The 14797-nt window shown below is 38.1% G+C and overlaps 1 protein-coding gene across 2 annotated transcripts in view; it reads left to right on the top strand.

Annotated features, from left to right (window-relative positions):
• PTPN22 (protein tyrosine phosphatase non-receptor type 22) overlaps positions 1-13204 on the top strand; it is a 56430-nt gene extending 43226 nt beyond the window's left edge. For both annotated transcript variants that reach the window (XM_063606206.1, XM_003805655.7), the window contains 3 exons: positions 2839-2869; positions 8391-8468; positions 13070-13204. In XM_063606206.1, the coding sequence (XP_063462276.1) occupies positions 2839-2869; positions 8391-8468; positions 13070-13134 (174 nt within the window). In that variant the 3' untranslated portion in view covers positions 13135-13204. The remainder of the gene's footprint in view (positions 1-2838; positions 2870-8390; positions 8469-13069) is intronic.
• The last annotated feature ends 1593 nt before the right edge of the window (positions 13205-14797 follow it).

Below are 14797 nucleotides of genomic sequence, written 5' to 3'. Positions count from 1 at the left end.
GTCTTTTACAACCTGGGAGTGTGAATGACCTTTATAACTTACTCAAAATCTGGAGGCCATAAGAAAAGAGATAGATAAATTCAGCTAAATAAAAGAGAAAATGTATGCATGATAAAACAATCACCTTAAAAATCAAAAGACAAAGAACAAATTGGAGGAAAAAAAATCTGCAACTGGCACCACAGCCAAAGGGGTTATTACTCTAATAGATAAAGAACTGTTAGAAATTCATAGAAAATAATAACCCCCAAATAAAAATGGGCAAAAATAGGTGATCAGATGGTTTGAAGAAAATAAATGAGCATGGTATGCCCTTTATATATTTGATATGTTCAATTTCATTCATAATGAAAAAATTACAAATTAAAACCACAGTGACATATTGCTTTTCATCCATCAGAATGGTAAATTCCAAAAGTTTGATTACACTCTCTGTTAGGGAGGCTATGGGGAAATAAGCACACTCAATGTTGTTGGTGAGAATGTCAAGTGGTACAACTTCTTTTTACAATTTTTTTTTTTTAATTAGAGATGGGGTCTTGCTATGTTGTCTACGATGGGGTCTCCCTATGTTGCCAACTTCTAGACTCAAGCGATCCTCCTGCCTTGGCCTCCCAAAGTGCTGGGATTACAGGTGTGAGCCACTAGAAGTGAAATTTATCCTACAAATATGCTTGCATACACATGAAATGACATGTATACCAAGTATTCATTGCAGCATTATCTGTAAGAGCAGATTACTGGAAACAACATAATTAATAGTGTTAATTGTTAGGGGAACTGATTAAATAAATCATAAATCATGTTATATCCATACAAATGGAATACTGTGCAGCTAAAAAAGAATTAGGACTTTCTCAATATATTTATATATAATTTATTAACTTTTACTTAAAAAAAGGAATATGATACATATGTGTATTTACTTATATATTCATAAGTAACGCTGGAAGGATACTAACAACAGAGGATAAAAAACTAACAGTGGTTATCTACAGGAGGAGCATTAGAAACTGAGTAGTAGATTGAAGACAAGGATGGGAGCATTTTTACTAGGATTTCCTGACTTGTAAATAAATCATCTATTTTTAAAAAAATAACTAAAAATGTTACAAATAAATAATTCATTAAATATCTATTCCATGGAAGAGCACATTTCTGTTAGGTGTTAGGAAAACAGAAATGTCATAAAGGATAACTATTTGCCCTTGAAAATAGTATAGTTAATCTGCTGGAACAGAACACCTTTGAGAAACATGAAAATTATCAAGAAGAATAAAATGCCATGAAGCAGATTAAAAACATACATGCTGAAGAAATGTGGAGTAAAGAAGAAATTTGGGTAGGTTCCTTGAAGAGATAAATTAGAGACTCCACCATAAAAGTGGAGGAAGGAAGTATGGCTAACAGTTTGGAAGGTGGCCTTAGTAAATTGAATACAGAATATGACTGGCAAAAATTCTTGGCTAGAATGGAAATGGCTGTGTATCATGGATATATTCAGAAGCCATTGTGGATTCTGAAGTGGTCCTAATAAAGGAGGGAAGTGGGAATTTCATCCCCTCTACCCCTCTGAGTCCCTTCCCTTCCCTTCCCTTCCCTTCCCCTTCTCCCTTCACTTCCCTTCCTCTGTCTCTCTCTTTCTCTTTCTTTCTTTTTTAGACAAGGTCTTGCTCTGTTGCCCACGCTAGAGTGCAGTGGCATAAATATGGCTGACTGCAGCCTTGACCTCCTGGACTCAAGTGATCCTCCTGCATCAGCCTTTCGAGTGGCTGGGAACACAGGTCTGCACCACCATGCCTGGCTTTTTAAAATTTTTGGTAGGGATGGGGTCTCGCCATGTTGCCCAGTCTGGTCTTGAACTCCCTGGCCTCAAGGGAACCTCCCACTTGAGCCTCCCAAAGTGCTGGAATTACAGGCATGAGCCACCTTGCCAGCACTCCACTGCTCCCCGTCAATATTCTGATAGCATAATTAAAAAAAAATTTATTGGCTGGGCACGGTGGCTCACGCCTGTAATCCCAGCACTTTGGAAGGCCAAGGCAGGTAGGTCACAAGGTCAGGAGTTTGAGACCAGCCCGGCCAATATGGTGAAACCCTGTCTCTACTAAAAATACAAAAAATTAGCCAGGCATGGTAGCAGGCGCCTGTAGTCCCAGCTACTCAGGAGGCTGAGGCAGAAGGATCGCTTGAACCCGGGAGGCAGAGGTTGCAGTGAGCTGAGATCACGCCACTGCACTCTAGCCTGGGCGACACAGCGAGACTCCATAACAACAACAACAACAACAACAACAACAACAACAACATTTATTAATCTTTTTTAAAAGACATGTTCTCACTCTGTCGCCCAGGCTGGAATGCAGTGGTGGGATCAGAGCTCACTGTAGCCTTGAACTCCTGGGATCAAGCAGACCTCCCGCCTCAGCCTCCCCAGTAGCTGCTACCACACTCAGCTAATATTTTTTTTTACTTTTTGTAGGGACAGGGGTCTTGCTATGTTGCCTAAGATGGTCCTGAACTCCTGAGCTCAAACAATCCTCCTGCCTTGGCCTCTCAAAGTGCCGGGATTACAGGTGTGAGCCACTGTGCTCAGCCTCTGATACTATTATTTCAAAATATATAGTGTGATACTTGCATGGGTGATATAAATAGCAAGATAAAATCAAGTAGAGGTTGTGCACTGAATTAAAAATGGCAAGATGGAAAAACAACTTTGTACATTTTCATGGCTATTTTTAAGGAAATTAAATTCTTTTCACTTAAGTCTATATTTCTATTTGATTAAAGTATTTCAAGTTTCACAGGAAAAAAAACTAACATTTTTCCTTTCTTTTGTAGAGTTTGAAAATTTTGCGAAACATGAAAAAGAGTAAGTTGGTACTTATGTTTAAAAATATCGTTTTCTCAATTTTGTAATTTTTCTTTATATAACCAACCAATATTGTGAAAAGATTAACAATATTATTCCTAAACAGAGCCTCCATAGGGTCCTATGAATCAGAACAATCACCCATAGGCCTCCTTTTTTTTTTTTTTTTTTGCTAGGCTTCACAATACTAATATTGGGCAGGGAGTAGGCGATGAGAAGTCTTCTGTTTAATACACAAGAATAATAATTAGTACAATGGCATTAAAATTTTTTTAAATATATTTTTAAAATTTATTTTAATAGCAGAGATGGGGTTTCACCATATTGCCCAGGTTGGTCTCGAACTCCTGGGCTCAAGTGATCCTCCTGCCTTGGCCTCCCAAAGTGCTGGGATTACAGGCATAAGCCACTGCACCCGGCCAATGTTTGGTACTTTCTACCCATCCTAAGATGCTGTCATACAATTGGATTATTTAAAATTTCCAGCAGTCTAACCTCAGATGTATTTTCTTTGAAAATAGTCACAGCAAAGCATATTGTGAACAAATGTGTTGACTTCATGAAATAAGCAAAGCATTGACACATTTCCATTTTTACTAAGTATTATTAGCAATAAAAGTCTGTTGCTTACTATTTTTGCTATATTGTAATGAAAATAAAATCCATTGAGTCCTGAAACTGTGGAAAATTATCTTAGAAATCTTATTTACAAATAAAAAATATAAAAACCATGGTGATGGCCGGGCGTGGTGGCTCATGCCTATAATCCCAGCACTTTGGGAAGCCGAGGCAGGTGGATCACAAGGTCAGCAGTTTGAGACCAGCCTGGCTAACATAGTGTAACCCCGTCTCTACTAAAAATACAAAAATTAGCCGGGTGTGGTGGCATGCGCCTGTAGTCCCAGCTACTCGGAAGGCTGGGGCAGGAGGATTGCTTGAACTCGGGATGCGGAGGTTGCGGTGAGCCAAGATTGCGCCACTGCACTCCAGTCTGGGCAACAGAGCGAGACTCCGTCTCAAAAAAAAAAAAAAAAAAAAAAAGAACCATGGTGACAATCTTAAAAAAATTTTTGATACATTTGGTTAATCAGTGAAAGAGCAGTTATTTGACATTAAACTGGTACTATAGGGAGAGACAAAAAGCACTGAGAAAATCTGATTTAAGGTATAGTCTAAGAAAGAAGGTTTCCTTTTGGGTTTTCATTCTATCTCCCTACCCAAAAGCTCCAGGTTCTTGAGCTAGTTTGCTATCACTGCCATTATAGCTGATCTCTGACACCAACTCATCATGGCTGAAGTATAGTTGGAAAACATACCTTTTCTCCTAAAAAGAGTCAAAAGAGAATTTAAACATTTCAAATGGAAATTATGGTAGGAAACAGGGGAAATAAAACAGCCAAGTGCAAAGAAATGAGTGACTTAAATGGTTAACCAAAGATTGGTTTGATCCACCTAACTCAGAAAACAGTTTTCTTTCTCTAGCTCTAACTCTGCCTAGAATATCAAATAAAGAAACAGAAACTTCAGGTAGATTTAGGTTGGCACAGCTTTGAAGGTATAGTGGAACTTTCAGAGATTGAGTCTTATTTCTAAATAAGAGCTCCCAGTTCATTCTCTGGATCTGGGCTGTGCTGTATTTTTCAGTTACCTTGATCCTCTGGTCTTTTGCCGTTAAATGAAGAACATCTGGCTCCCAAAATTGATCCTGAAGCTTTAGACTGTACTTCATATGTGTCCTCAGCCCCTTCCAGATGGTTCATGATTCTGGAATTCCATGTGTTCTCCCTGTAGCCTGGATCTCCCACTGGTCTGTAAAGCTGGTCCTACTTTTAATGAAATTAGGATTCTTCTTCTGTTATTTTAAGCTAGTATCTAAGCCTAGTGTCATTCATTCATTCATTCAATGAATATTTGTTGAGTGTCTACTATGTTCCAGACATTCTGTAAGGCACTTGGTATATGATGGTGAACAGAACAGATATGGGCTCTGCCTTTGTGGAATGTAAGTTTGGTGAGGGATTCCAACATTAAACAAACAACATTAAACAAAATTTGGTTGACCATATTCACAAATATATACTTAATAACACATGATAAATGCTATGAAGGAAAACAAAAGGGTAACTATGAGAGGATAACAAAGGGGATCCACTTTAGAATGAGTAGTCCAAGAAAGCCCCCCCTTTTTTTGAGACGGAGTCTAGCTCTGTCGCCCAGGCTGGAGTGCAATGACGCGATCTCGGCTCACTGCAACCTCCCCCTCCCAGGTTCAAGTGATTCTCCTGCCTCAGCCTCCCAAGTGCTGGGATGACAGGCGCACACCACTATGCCCAGCTAATTTTTGTATTTTTAGTAGAGACAAGGTTTCACCGTGTTGGCCAGGATGGTCTTGATCTCCTGACCTTATGATCCACCCACCTCGGCCTCCCAAAGTGCTGGGATTACAGGCGTGAGCCACTGTGCCCGGCCCAAGAAACCCTTTTTAAGGAAGTGACAACTGAACCCAAAACATGAAGGAGCAGCCAGCCAGCCAAAGGGTCCAGAGAAGAGTATTTCAGATAGAGGGAACAAAATCTCTGAGGTAGGAGATTTCGGTGTATTGTAGAAACTCAAAGGGAAGCCATCTTAGATGCAGGGTAGTAAGTAAAGAGGAGACAGGAGTAAGGCGAAGCTGGAAAGATCAGGGAGGAGCAGTTAGATTTTTATGGGTCATGCATGGTAAGTAATTTAGTTTATTCTAAGTGTAATGGGAATCCATAAGAGGGTTTTAGGCAGAGATGTTACATGCTCTGTTTCCTATTTATTTTTAAACATGCTTCACAGAAAAGTATAAAACGATCACACTGGCTGCTACATACAGAATGAATTATAGAGTGACAAGAGTGGAAGCTGTCAACTGTTGGTGGGAAACTTTAATTGCTCAGAAATCCTTTAGTTACAAGTGACAGAAAACCTAACTTAAGCTGACTTCAGCAGAAAAGGGGAATTTACTGGCTTGTAACAATGGTCCAAATGATGTAATCAGAACCTAAATTCTCATTTCATGTCTCTCAGGTTAGTCTCACTCTGTGTTAACTCATTCATAGGCAGGTTTTTATCATGTGAGTTCAGGCTTATGATGGAAAAAAAATAACTCTTTATTGGTTTTCAAGCCACACTGTGATGACTAGTGCCAACTGGGTCTGATTGTCTTGATTTGGTTCATTTGCCCATCCCTGAACCAATTATAGTCAATGTTCTGATTAGGCAGGATAGTGTCATGCCCTAATATTTAACACTTATTACATGTGGACACTGTCCAATCAGGAATGAGGTCAGACCTATACATCTGGTGTGACCATGCCAATATACCAACTGAAAATCAGCCCTAGTTATAGGTCATTTCCTTAATCTAAAGGTACAATCAGCTCTAATGGAAGCACGGGAACTGAAAACTGGGGAGGGGTAGTTTCCTAAAGGAAAATTCAAGTTCTATTATCAGAAGAGGGAATGAAGTTTAGGCAGGCAGCATAAATATATCCATGATAGGCCAGGTGCAGTGGCTCATGCCTGTATTCCCAGCGCTTTGGGAGGCCAAGGCAGGCAGATCACGAGGTCAGGAGTTTGAGACCAGCCTGGCCAACATGGTGAAACCCCATCTCTACTAAAAATACAAAAAATTTACCCGGGCGTGTTGGCATACACCTGTAGTCCCAGGTCCTCGGGAGGCTGAGGCAGGAGAATCGCTTGAACCCGGGAGGCGGTGGTTGTGGTGAGCCGAGATTGTGCCATTGCACTCCAGCCTGGGCGACAGAGTGAGACTGTCTCAAAAAAAAAACCCAAAACAAACAAACAAAACAAAAAAAACAAAAAAATCCATGATGAGCCAAAATAACAAAATAGCAGTTTCCTCTGATATATATGTGTGGAATCTGTGCCTCCTTTGTAAAAAAAACAATATTCTCCTTTGAGACAATTTTGTTTTCTTTCTGAAGGATGTATATAACTTTCAGCTCCTATGCAGTATACAGATTACTGATATCTCCTGAACTTCCTCACCTTTACTACTTTCTATTAATGTCTCTATCTTCAGTGCCTACAGCAATGCTTAGCACATAGTATTTAAATATGAATAGTATTTTATACTTATACTTTATATTAAGTATTTTAATATATTAAGTATAATTATACTTACTATAGTAATATATTAAGTATAATTATACTTACTATATAGTAATATAGTAAGTATAAAATAAATATGTATCTTAATTAGATCTGATTGAAATTCAGTATGTAGTCTAGTGATTCATACTCAGGTACCTCCTCGAAAAGGAAGGTGTTTCTAGAATCCTAGTATTACGTATGCATGTGCAAATATGCATACCTAATATGCATATGCAGTTCACACAGTGCATTCTGAAAATGTTGAAAACAACACAAAAACACTTAATATCTTCCCATTTATATGCAATTTGTTAGAAAGTTTATACAAACCTGAAATTATCTTTTTCCATTGCCAAGACAGAGAATGTGCAAAATGTGGACAAAGTTTTTAAGGGACTGTTTTCAAAACTGCAGAAACTGATACATGAATATATCAATGTACATATATGACCTATGAGTGACTTATAAGTTAACTTATACCTATAAGTAACTAAAATAGCAAAACAAAGCAGCATAACAATGCTTTTGGGAGATTATTGGCCTAAATAATAATAATTATTATTATGTTTTTTTGAGACAGGGTCTTGCTCTGTCACCCAGTCTGGAGTGCAGTGGCGCAATCTGGGCTCACCTCATCCCTCTGCCTCCCAGGTTGGATCAATTTTTGTGCCTCAGCCTCCCAAGTAGCTGGGATTACAGATTTGCAACACCATGCCTCGCTAATTTTTTTTTGTATTTTTAGTAGAGACGGGGTTTCACCATGTTGGACAGGCTGGTCTCGTACTCCTGGCCTCAAGTTATCTGCCTGCCTCAGCCTCCCAAAGTACTGGGATTACAGGTGTGAGTCACCGTGCCCGGTTATGGGCCTAAATTAGAATCACTTATAATTAGAAAAAAATCAGGCTGGAAAGTGGAATAAAAAAAGAGATTCCAGGGTAGAGGATTATATAATACAAATAAAAGACTTGTCATGGATGAATTATTGTGGAGAAGAAATGATGTAGAAATGTACTAAGAGTGGTCAGAGGAAAAAGTAATATGAAGTCCAAAGCCAAAATGTGAATTTCAAAAAAAAAAAAACAAAAAAATGCTGATTCATGATATATTGGATCTTATTTCTTTAGCAATTTTCTTTAGTGTTGGGCTTTACTATACAATCTGTTTGCAAAGAAAAGAAACCTTTTAAGAAAAAACCAAAAATACAAATGAGAATATTATAGTGTCAACCCATTTGTAAGCACCTACATTTTGTTAACATTTGACAGTGATATGTTTATTTGGGATTATTAATTACTCTTAACAATTATATGTGATCTGATCAACAGTCATCTGAGTCTGTCTTTAGTCTTTCCCTTATATTTTTTTCTTTTGATTCTAGGTATCTGTAATTCTTGCCCACCAAACAAGCCTGCAGAATCTGTTCAGTCAAATAACTCCAGCTCATTTCTGAATTTTGGTATGTGTGTTATTTTACTGAAGAGTTTAAAAAATTACTTAAATTACTCATTTACAGTATAACTGATTCAACTTTAAATATGATTTTAGGTTGCATGTATAGGTCCTTATGTTTATATTCTTTTCCATGCAATTTATCTTTTTATTTTTAACCTTAACTACCTCTTAACATCTCACACAGAACTAAATTATCTAGTATATGTGGAAAATAAAGCTAGGTAACCAAATTATTGTGTTGGCATGTAGTAAATAAATATGACTATCCAAATGGAGAAATTGAGATGCTGTGATATTCTGGTTCATATCTAAAGCAAATTTACAAAAAACATAGAAGTATGATAAAAAGAACAGCAGTTGCCACTATTTAATCTTATATAACTAATTCAATAGTAGGAAATGAAGCACAATTCTGACGGTTTTAAGGTTTGCTTACCCAATTGCTCCTAAGTATAAGCTATAAACTTAAAACAATAATTTTATATTCTTCAAAGCATTCTATTGTCCTATGTGATACATATTTATGTACTATTTAAAGTAGTATCAGGTATAATTTTTTGTAAGAATAGCAATTAGTGGTAGGCTATTACTACTAAAAATTATTATTAACCAATCCCCTTGAAAGAGTGTGAGGCCTCCAGGAGTCCCTGAATCACACTTTGAGAACTGCCACTTAATGGTATTGTCCTTACTTACACAATCAAAATTAGGTTGCCGCCACATGCAGACTGTAGGTGGCAAGAAAAGAGGAAAAAGTGGAGGTGTGGCCTCCTCTTCTTACTCTTCTGGTCTTCAAAGGCACTGGCCTGGAAATGGCCAGATCATATCAGCTCATATTCCCTTGAAGAGAACTTAGACATGTGCTATAACTAAATTGCAAAAGAGACTGGGAAATGTAATATTGCTGGGCAGACAGACAAAATTGCCTACATACAATTCTATTTGAGGAAGAAGCAAAGAAGATATTGGTGGATGGGGAGCAATCTCTGCCACGCCTAAGTTAAGAGTCCCTGTGTCATCTTCACAAAATGTTTAACTAAAATTTCTGGATCTGTCTTTTTTGCCATAAAATTTTGTTTGGATTTCATTAACTCTGAGGTTTAAAAAGTTATAATTTAGGCTGGGAGGGGTGGCTCACATCTGTAATCCCAGCACTTTTGGAGGCTGAGGCAGGCGGATCATGAGGTCAAGAGATCGAGACCATCTTGGCCAACATGGTGAAACCCTGTCTCTACTAAAAATACAAAAATTAGCTAGGCATGGTGGTACATGCCTCTAATCCCAGCTACTCAGGAGGCAGAGGCAGGAGAATCGCTTGAACCAGGGAGTCGGAGGTTGCAGTGAGCTGAGATTGCGCCACTGCACTCCATCCCGGCGACAGAGCGAGACTCCATCTCAAAAAAAAAAGTTATAATTTAAAAAATAAGTTATGATTTATATGAGATCATTTAGCTAAAACATTCACATAGAATATTGTAAAAACTATGAAAAAAGCAAGTCAGGTGGTTCATGCCTATAATCCCAGCACTTTGGGAGGTTGAGGTGGGAGGGTCCCTTGAGCCCAGGAGTTGAAGACCAGTCTGGGCAACATAGCAAGACCATCTCATTTAAAAAAAAAAAAGCAAAAAAGAAAAAGAAAAAAGCTCCCAACTTTACCTGGAACATAAATGTTCTCTGCTTCCTTCTTTACTCTAAATCAGTGATACAACTTGAGTACTCTAGGCCTACCTAGCTTAACAACAGTCTACATAATCTAATATGAGGATAAAATATTAGAGAGCTGCCTCCATGTTGCTTCCTCTCAAATATGCCTAGATTTGAACATTTTACGTACTTAAAAAGCAGCATTTTCATGCCTGTAATTCCAGCACTTTGGGAGGCTGAGGAGGGAGGATTACTTGGGGCCAGGAGTTTGAGACCAGCCTAAGCAACACAGTGAGACTCTGTCTCTACAAAAAAATGTTTTTTTTTTAGAACTAGCCAGGCATGGTGGCATGTGCCTGTAGTCCCAGCTACTCAGGAGGCTGAGGTGGGAGGATCACTTGAGCCCAGGAGGTTGAGGCTGCAGTGAGCCGTGATCATGCCACTGCACTCTAGCCTGGGCGACAGTGCAAGACTCTGTCTTGGAAAAAAAACCCCAAAAATCAGCACTTACTTTTTTAAGGCAATATCAATTTAAGTGCATGTTATTCAAAAAAGTACTTAAATCTGAATGAAAAAATTTATGATTCAGGTTTATTTTCCCTGAATTGGCCCACATGCAAAAAAAGGTAGCTCGAAACTGTTTTAAGCTACTGAGAATTGACCAGTGAAAAAGATCAAATATATGCATTCCTAAAATTTTAGGTACTCAATACTAACATATGTCCTTATCTCTATTCCTAGTCCACTTGGGTTACAATCAAGTGATCTGTACTGACAGGATGATTCTGACTATTGTGTGTGAAACTATTTAACCAAAAGTATTCCTTCCATCTTCTTTCTTGCCACTCGGAAGAGTAAAATGTACATCAACTAGGCTGTGTGTCCCCTCCACCAATTTTTTTTATCATTACCATTAACAAATTTGAATGTGCTTTTTTTTCTTGAATCTTCTTTCCCCTTCCCTACTCTCCTTCTCTTCCAGTTCTGGCATAGTTTTCTAGGTTGGTAATTTTTTCTTTTTTAAATTGAGATGGAGTCTTGCTCTGTCACCCAGGCTGGAGTGCAGTGGCACGATCTCAGCTCACTGTAACCTCGGCCTCCTGGGTTCAAGCGATTCTCCTGCCTCAGCCTCCCCTGTAGCTGGCATTACAGGCACCCGCCACCATGCCCAGCTAATTTTTGTATTTTTAGTAGAGACAGGGTTTCATCATGTTGGCCAGGCTGGTCTTGAACTCCTGACCTCAGGTGATCCACTCACCTCGGCCTCCCAAAGTACTGGGATTACAGGTGTGAGCCACCATGCCTGGCTTCTGGGTTGAAATTTAAGCAACATTTGAGTAGTTACCATATGCTTGAATTCCTGGTCCCAAGCTATCCTCCATACTCACCTCCAAAAGTGCTCGGATTATAGGTTTGAGCCACCATGACTGGCCTGAGGAACATTTGAGTACTTACTATGTGCCAGGCATTGTGCTGGATGCTGTTTTTTAATTCTTTTTTTTTTTTCCCCCTCTGCAGCCTTGACCTCCCTGGGCTCAAATGATTTGCCCACCTCAGCCTCCTGAGTATCTGGGACCAGAGGTGCAAGCCACCATGCCCGGCTAATTTTTTTGTGTTTTTTTGTAGAGACAAGGTTTCACTATGTTGCCCAGGCTGGTCTTGAACTCCTCGGCTCAAGCGATCCACCTGCCTTGGCCTCCCAAAGTGTGGGATTACTCAAAGGCGTGAGCCACTGCACCCTGCCCCATTCGCTTTTTACACAAATATCTCATTTGATCCTTACATCAGTTTTTTAAGGTAGATAATACAATTTGTATGATGATGAAATTAAAGGTTTAGATATATCTTTGAGTTTTTCATTTTATTATTCCCCTATACTTCAAACATTTCATTTCTTACTTTAAGTCCCTAAAGTTGCTAAGTGTAAGATAACTTAAAAATACACTGCCATTAGGCCTGGCTCAGTGGCTCACACCTGTAATCCCCAGACTTTGGGAGGCCAAGGCGGGTGGATCACTTGAGGTCAGGAGTTTGAGACCAGCCTGGCCAACAGGGTGAAACCCCATCTCTACTAAAAATACAAAAATTACCCAGGCATGTTGGCTGGCGCCTGTAATCCCAGCTACTCAGGAGGCTGAGGCAGGAGAATCGCTTGAACCCGGGAGGCGGAGTTGCAGTGGGCCGAGATCGCGCCACTGCACTCCAGCCTGGGCGACAGAGCAAGACTCTGTCTCAGACAAAAAACAAACAAACAAAAAGACACTACCATCAAAAAGAAAAGTCATAAAGTCACATGTTGCTGAAATGATAAAGAACCAACATCATCAACATGCACATCTTTTGAAAGCATCCAGAAATAGCCTTCATTAGTTGTGAAAAGTTTTCTCATCCTCCTTCTTTGGGGTGGGGTAGGGGGAACAAGTTTGAAGAAGAAAGATAAATAATAATGTTTACTTACCTACTTAGTTTTTCAGGATCGTTTATTTTTTCTAAGATTTTCAAACATAATCTCTTGGTAAATTGAAGGATTTCTGGACCGACATAGAGGTATAACTAGATGTAATACAATAATGTTATAAGTAACGGTGCTATATTTTTGTGAAATTAAAATTTCCTGACTTCATTTAATGGGATGGAGTGGATGACAAAAAGTCATAGACAAATGATATTATATACTAAATTATCAAAGCCTATATATAACCAGGGTCCTATATTCTATTATTACCATTATTAAATTTGTAAGTGCTCTTCAAATTTAAAGTGTTATTAGTATTCTGTTATCATTTAAGCTTTAGATTACTATAATCCCTTTATAATCTATTACTAAACTGGTCAAGATGCTGCCTAACATTTAAAAAAAGACCATGTATTTGCATATATTATAATATACTCTAAAATCCAAGTATTCATTTCTATACTTAAAACATCTTTCTTTTCATTCAACTTTATTTTTGTTCCCAGGTTTTGCAAACCGTTTTTCAAAACCCAAAGGACCAAGGAATCCACCACCAACTTGGAATATTTAATAAAACTCCAGATTTATAATAATATGGGCTGCAAGTACACCTGCAAATAAAACTACTAGAATACTACTAGTTAAAATAAGTGCTCTATATGCATAATATCAAATATGAAGATATGCTAATGTGTTAATAGCTTTTAAAAGAAAAGCAAAATGCCAATAAGTGCCAATTTTGCATTTTCATATCATTTACATTGAGTTGAAAACTGCAAATAAAAGTTTGTCACTTGAGCTTACGTAGAGAATGCTATATGAGAAACACTTTTAGAATGGATTTATTTTTCATTTTTGCCAGTTATTTTTATTTTCTTTTACTTTTTTACATAAACATAAACTTCAAAAGGTTTGTAAGATTTGGATCTCAACTAATTTCTACATTGCCAGAATATACTATAAAAAGTTAAAAAAAAAACTTACTTTGTGGGTTGCAATACAAACTGCTCTTGACAATGACTATTCCCTGACAGTTATTTTTGCCTAAATGGAGTATACCTTGTAAATCTTCCCAAATGTTGTGGAAAACTGGAATATTAAGAAAATGAGAAATTATATTTATTAGAATAAAATGTGCAAATAATGACAATTATTTGAATGTAACAAGGAATTCAACTGAAATCCTGATAAGTTTTAACCAAAGTCATTAAATTACCAATTCTAGAAAAGTAATCAATGAAATATAATAGCTATCTTTTGGTAGCAAAAGATATAAATTGTATATGTTTATACAGGATCTTTCAGATCATGCGCAATTTTTATCTAACCAATCAGAAATACTAGTTTAAAATGAATTTCTATATGAATATGGATCTGCCATAAGAAAATCTATTTCAACTCTAATTTTATGTAGTAAATAAATTGGCAGGTAATTGTTTTTACAAAGAATCCACCTGACTTCCCCTAATGCATTAAAAATATTTTTATTTAAATAACTTTATTTATAACTTTTAGAAACATGTAGTATTGTTTAAACATCATTTGTTCTTCAGTATTTTTCATTTGGAAGCCCAATAGGGCAAATTGAATGAAGTATTATTATCTGTCTCTTGTAGTACAATGTATCCAATAGACACTCAATAAACTTTTTGGTTGTTAAACTGACTTCATTGCAGTAGTGTTTAGGTAATACTTCTCCAGAAACTAGTGAAATCAAACCACAGTAATTTCATCTGCTGAGTATATATCATTGTAATCAATTACTTCCAAATGTCTTTATCAATAAACAAATATACTAAAAGAAGTCTAGGTAACCATGAGTTACTTAGGGCACCATGAGTGCATCTGTAGACCCAGCTACTCTTTCCTTGAGCCCAGGAGTTGGAGGCCAGCCTGGTCAACAGAGCGAGACCTTGTCTCTTTTTTTTAAGAGTCAGGGTCTAGATCTGTCACCCAGGCCAGAGTGCAGTGGTGCGACCACTCCTCCCACCTTAGCCTCACGAGTACCTGGGACGACGGGCGCGTGTCACGACACCCAGATAATTAAAAAAATACTTTTGTAGGGACAGAGGCTCACTATGTTACCAATGCAAATCTGGAACTCCTGGCCTCATGCAATCCTCCCGCCTCGGCCTCCCAAAGCTCTGGGATTACCGGCCTGAGACACCGAGCCCCGCCCCGCCCGTCTCTAAATAAATACTTAAAAGAACCCCAGGTAAAAGCTAAAGCGAGGA

The sequence above is a fragment of the Pan paniscus genome, chromosome 1, assembly GCF_029289425.2.
Source record: "Pan paniscus chromosome 1, NHGRI_mPanPan1-v2.0_pri, whole genome shotgun sequence".
Lineage (NCBI taxonomy): Eukaryota > Metazoa > Chordata > Mammalia > Primates > Hominidae > Pan > Pan paniscus.
The sequence above is the reverse complement of the archived record's forward strand: the minus strand, read 5'-3'. Positions and strand labels throughout refer to the sequence as shown.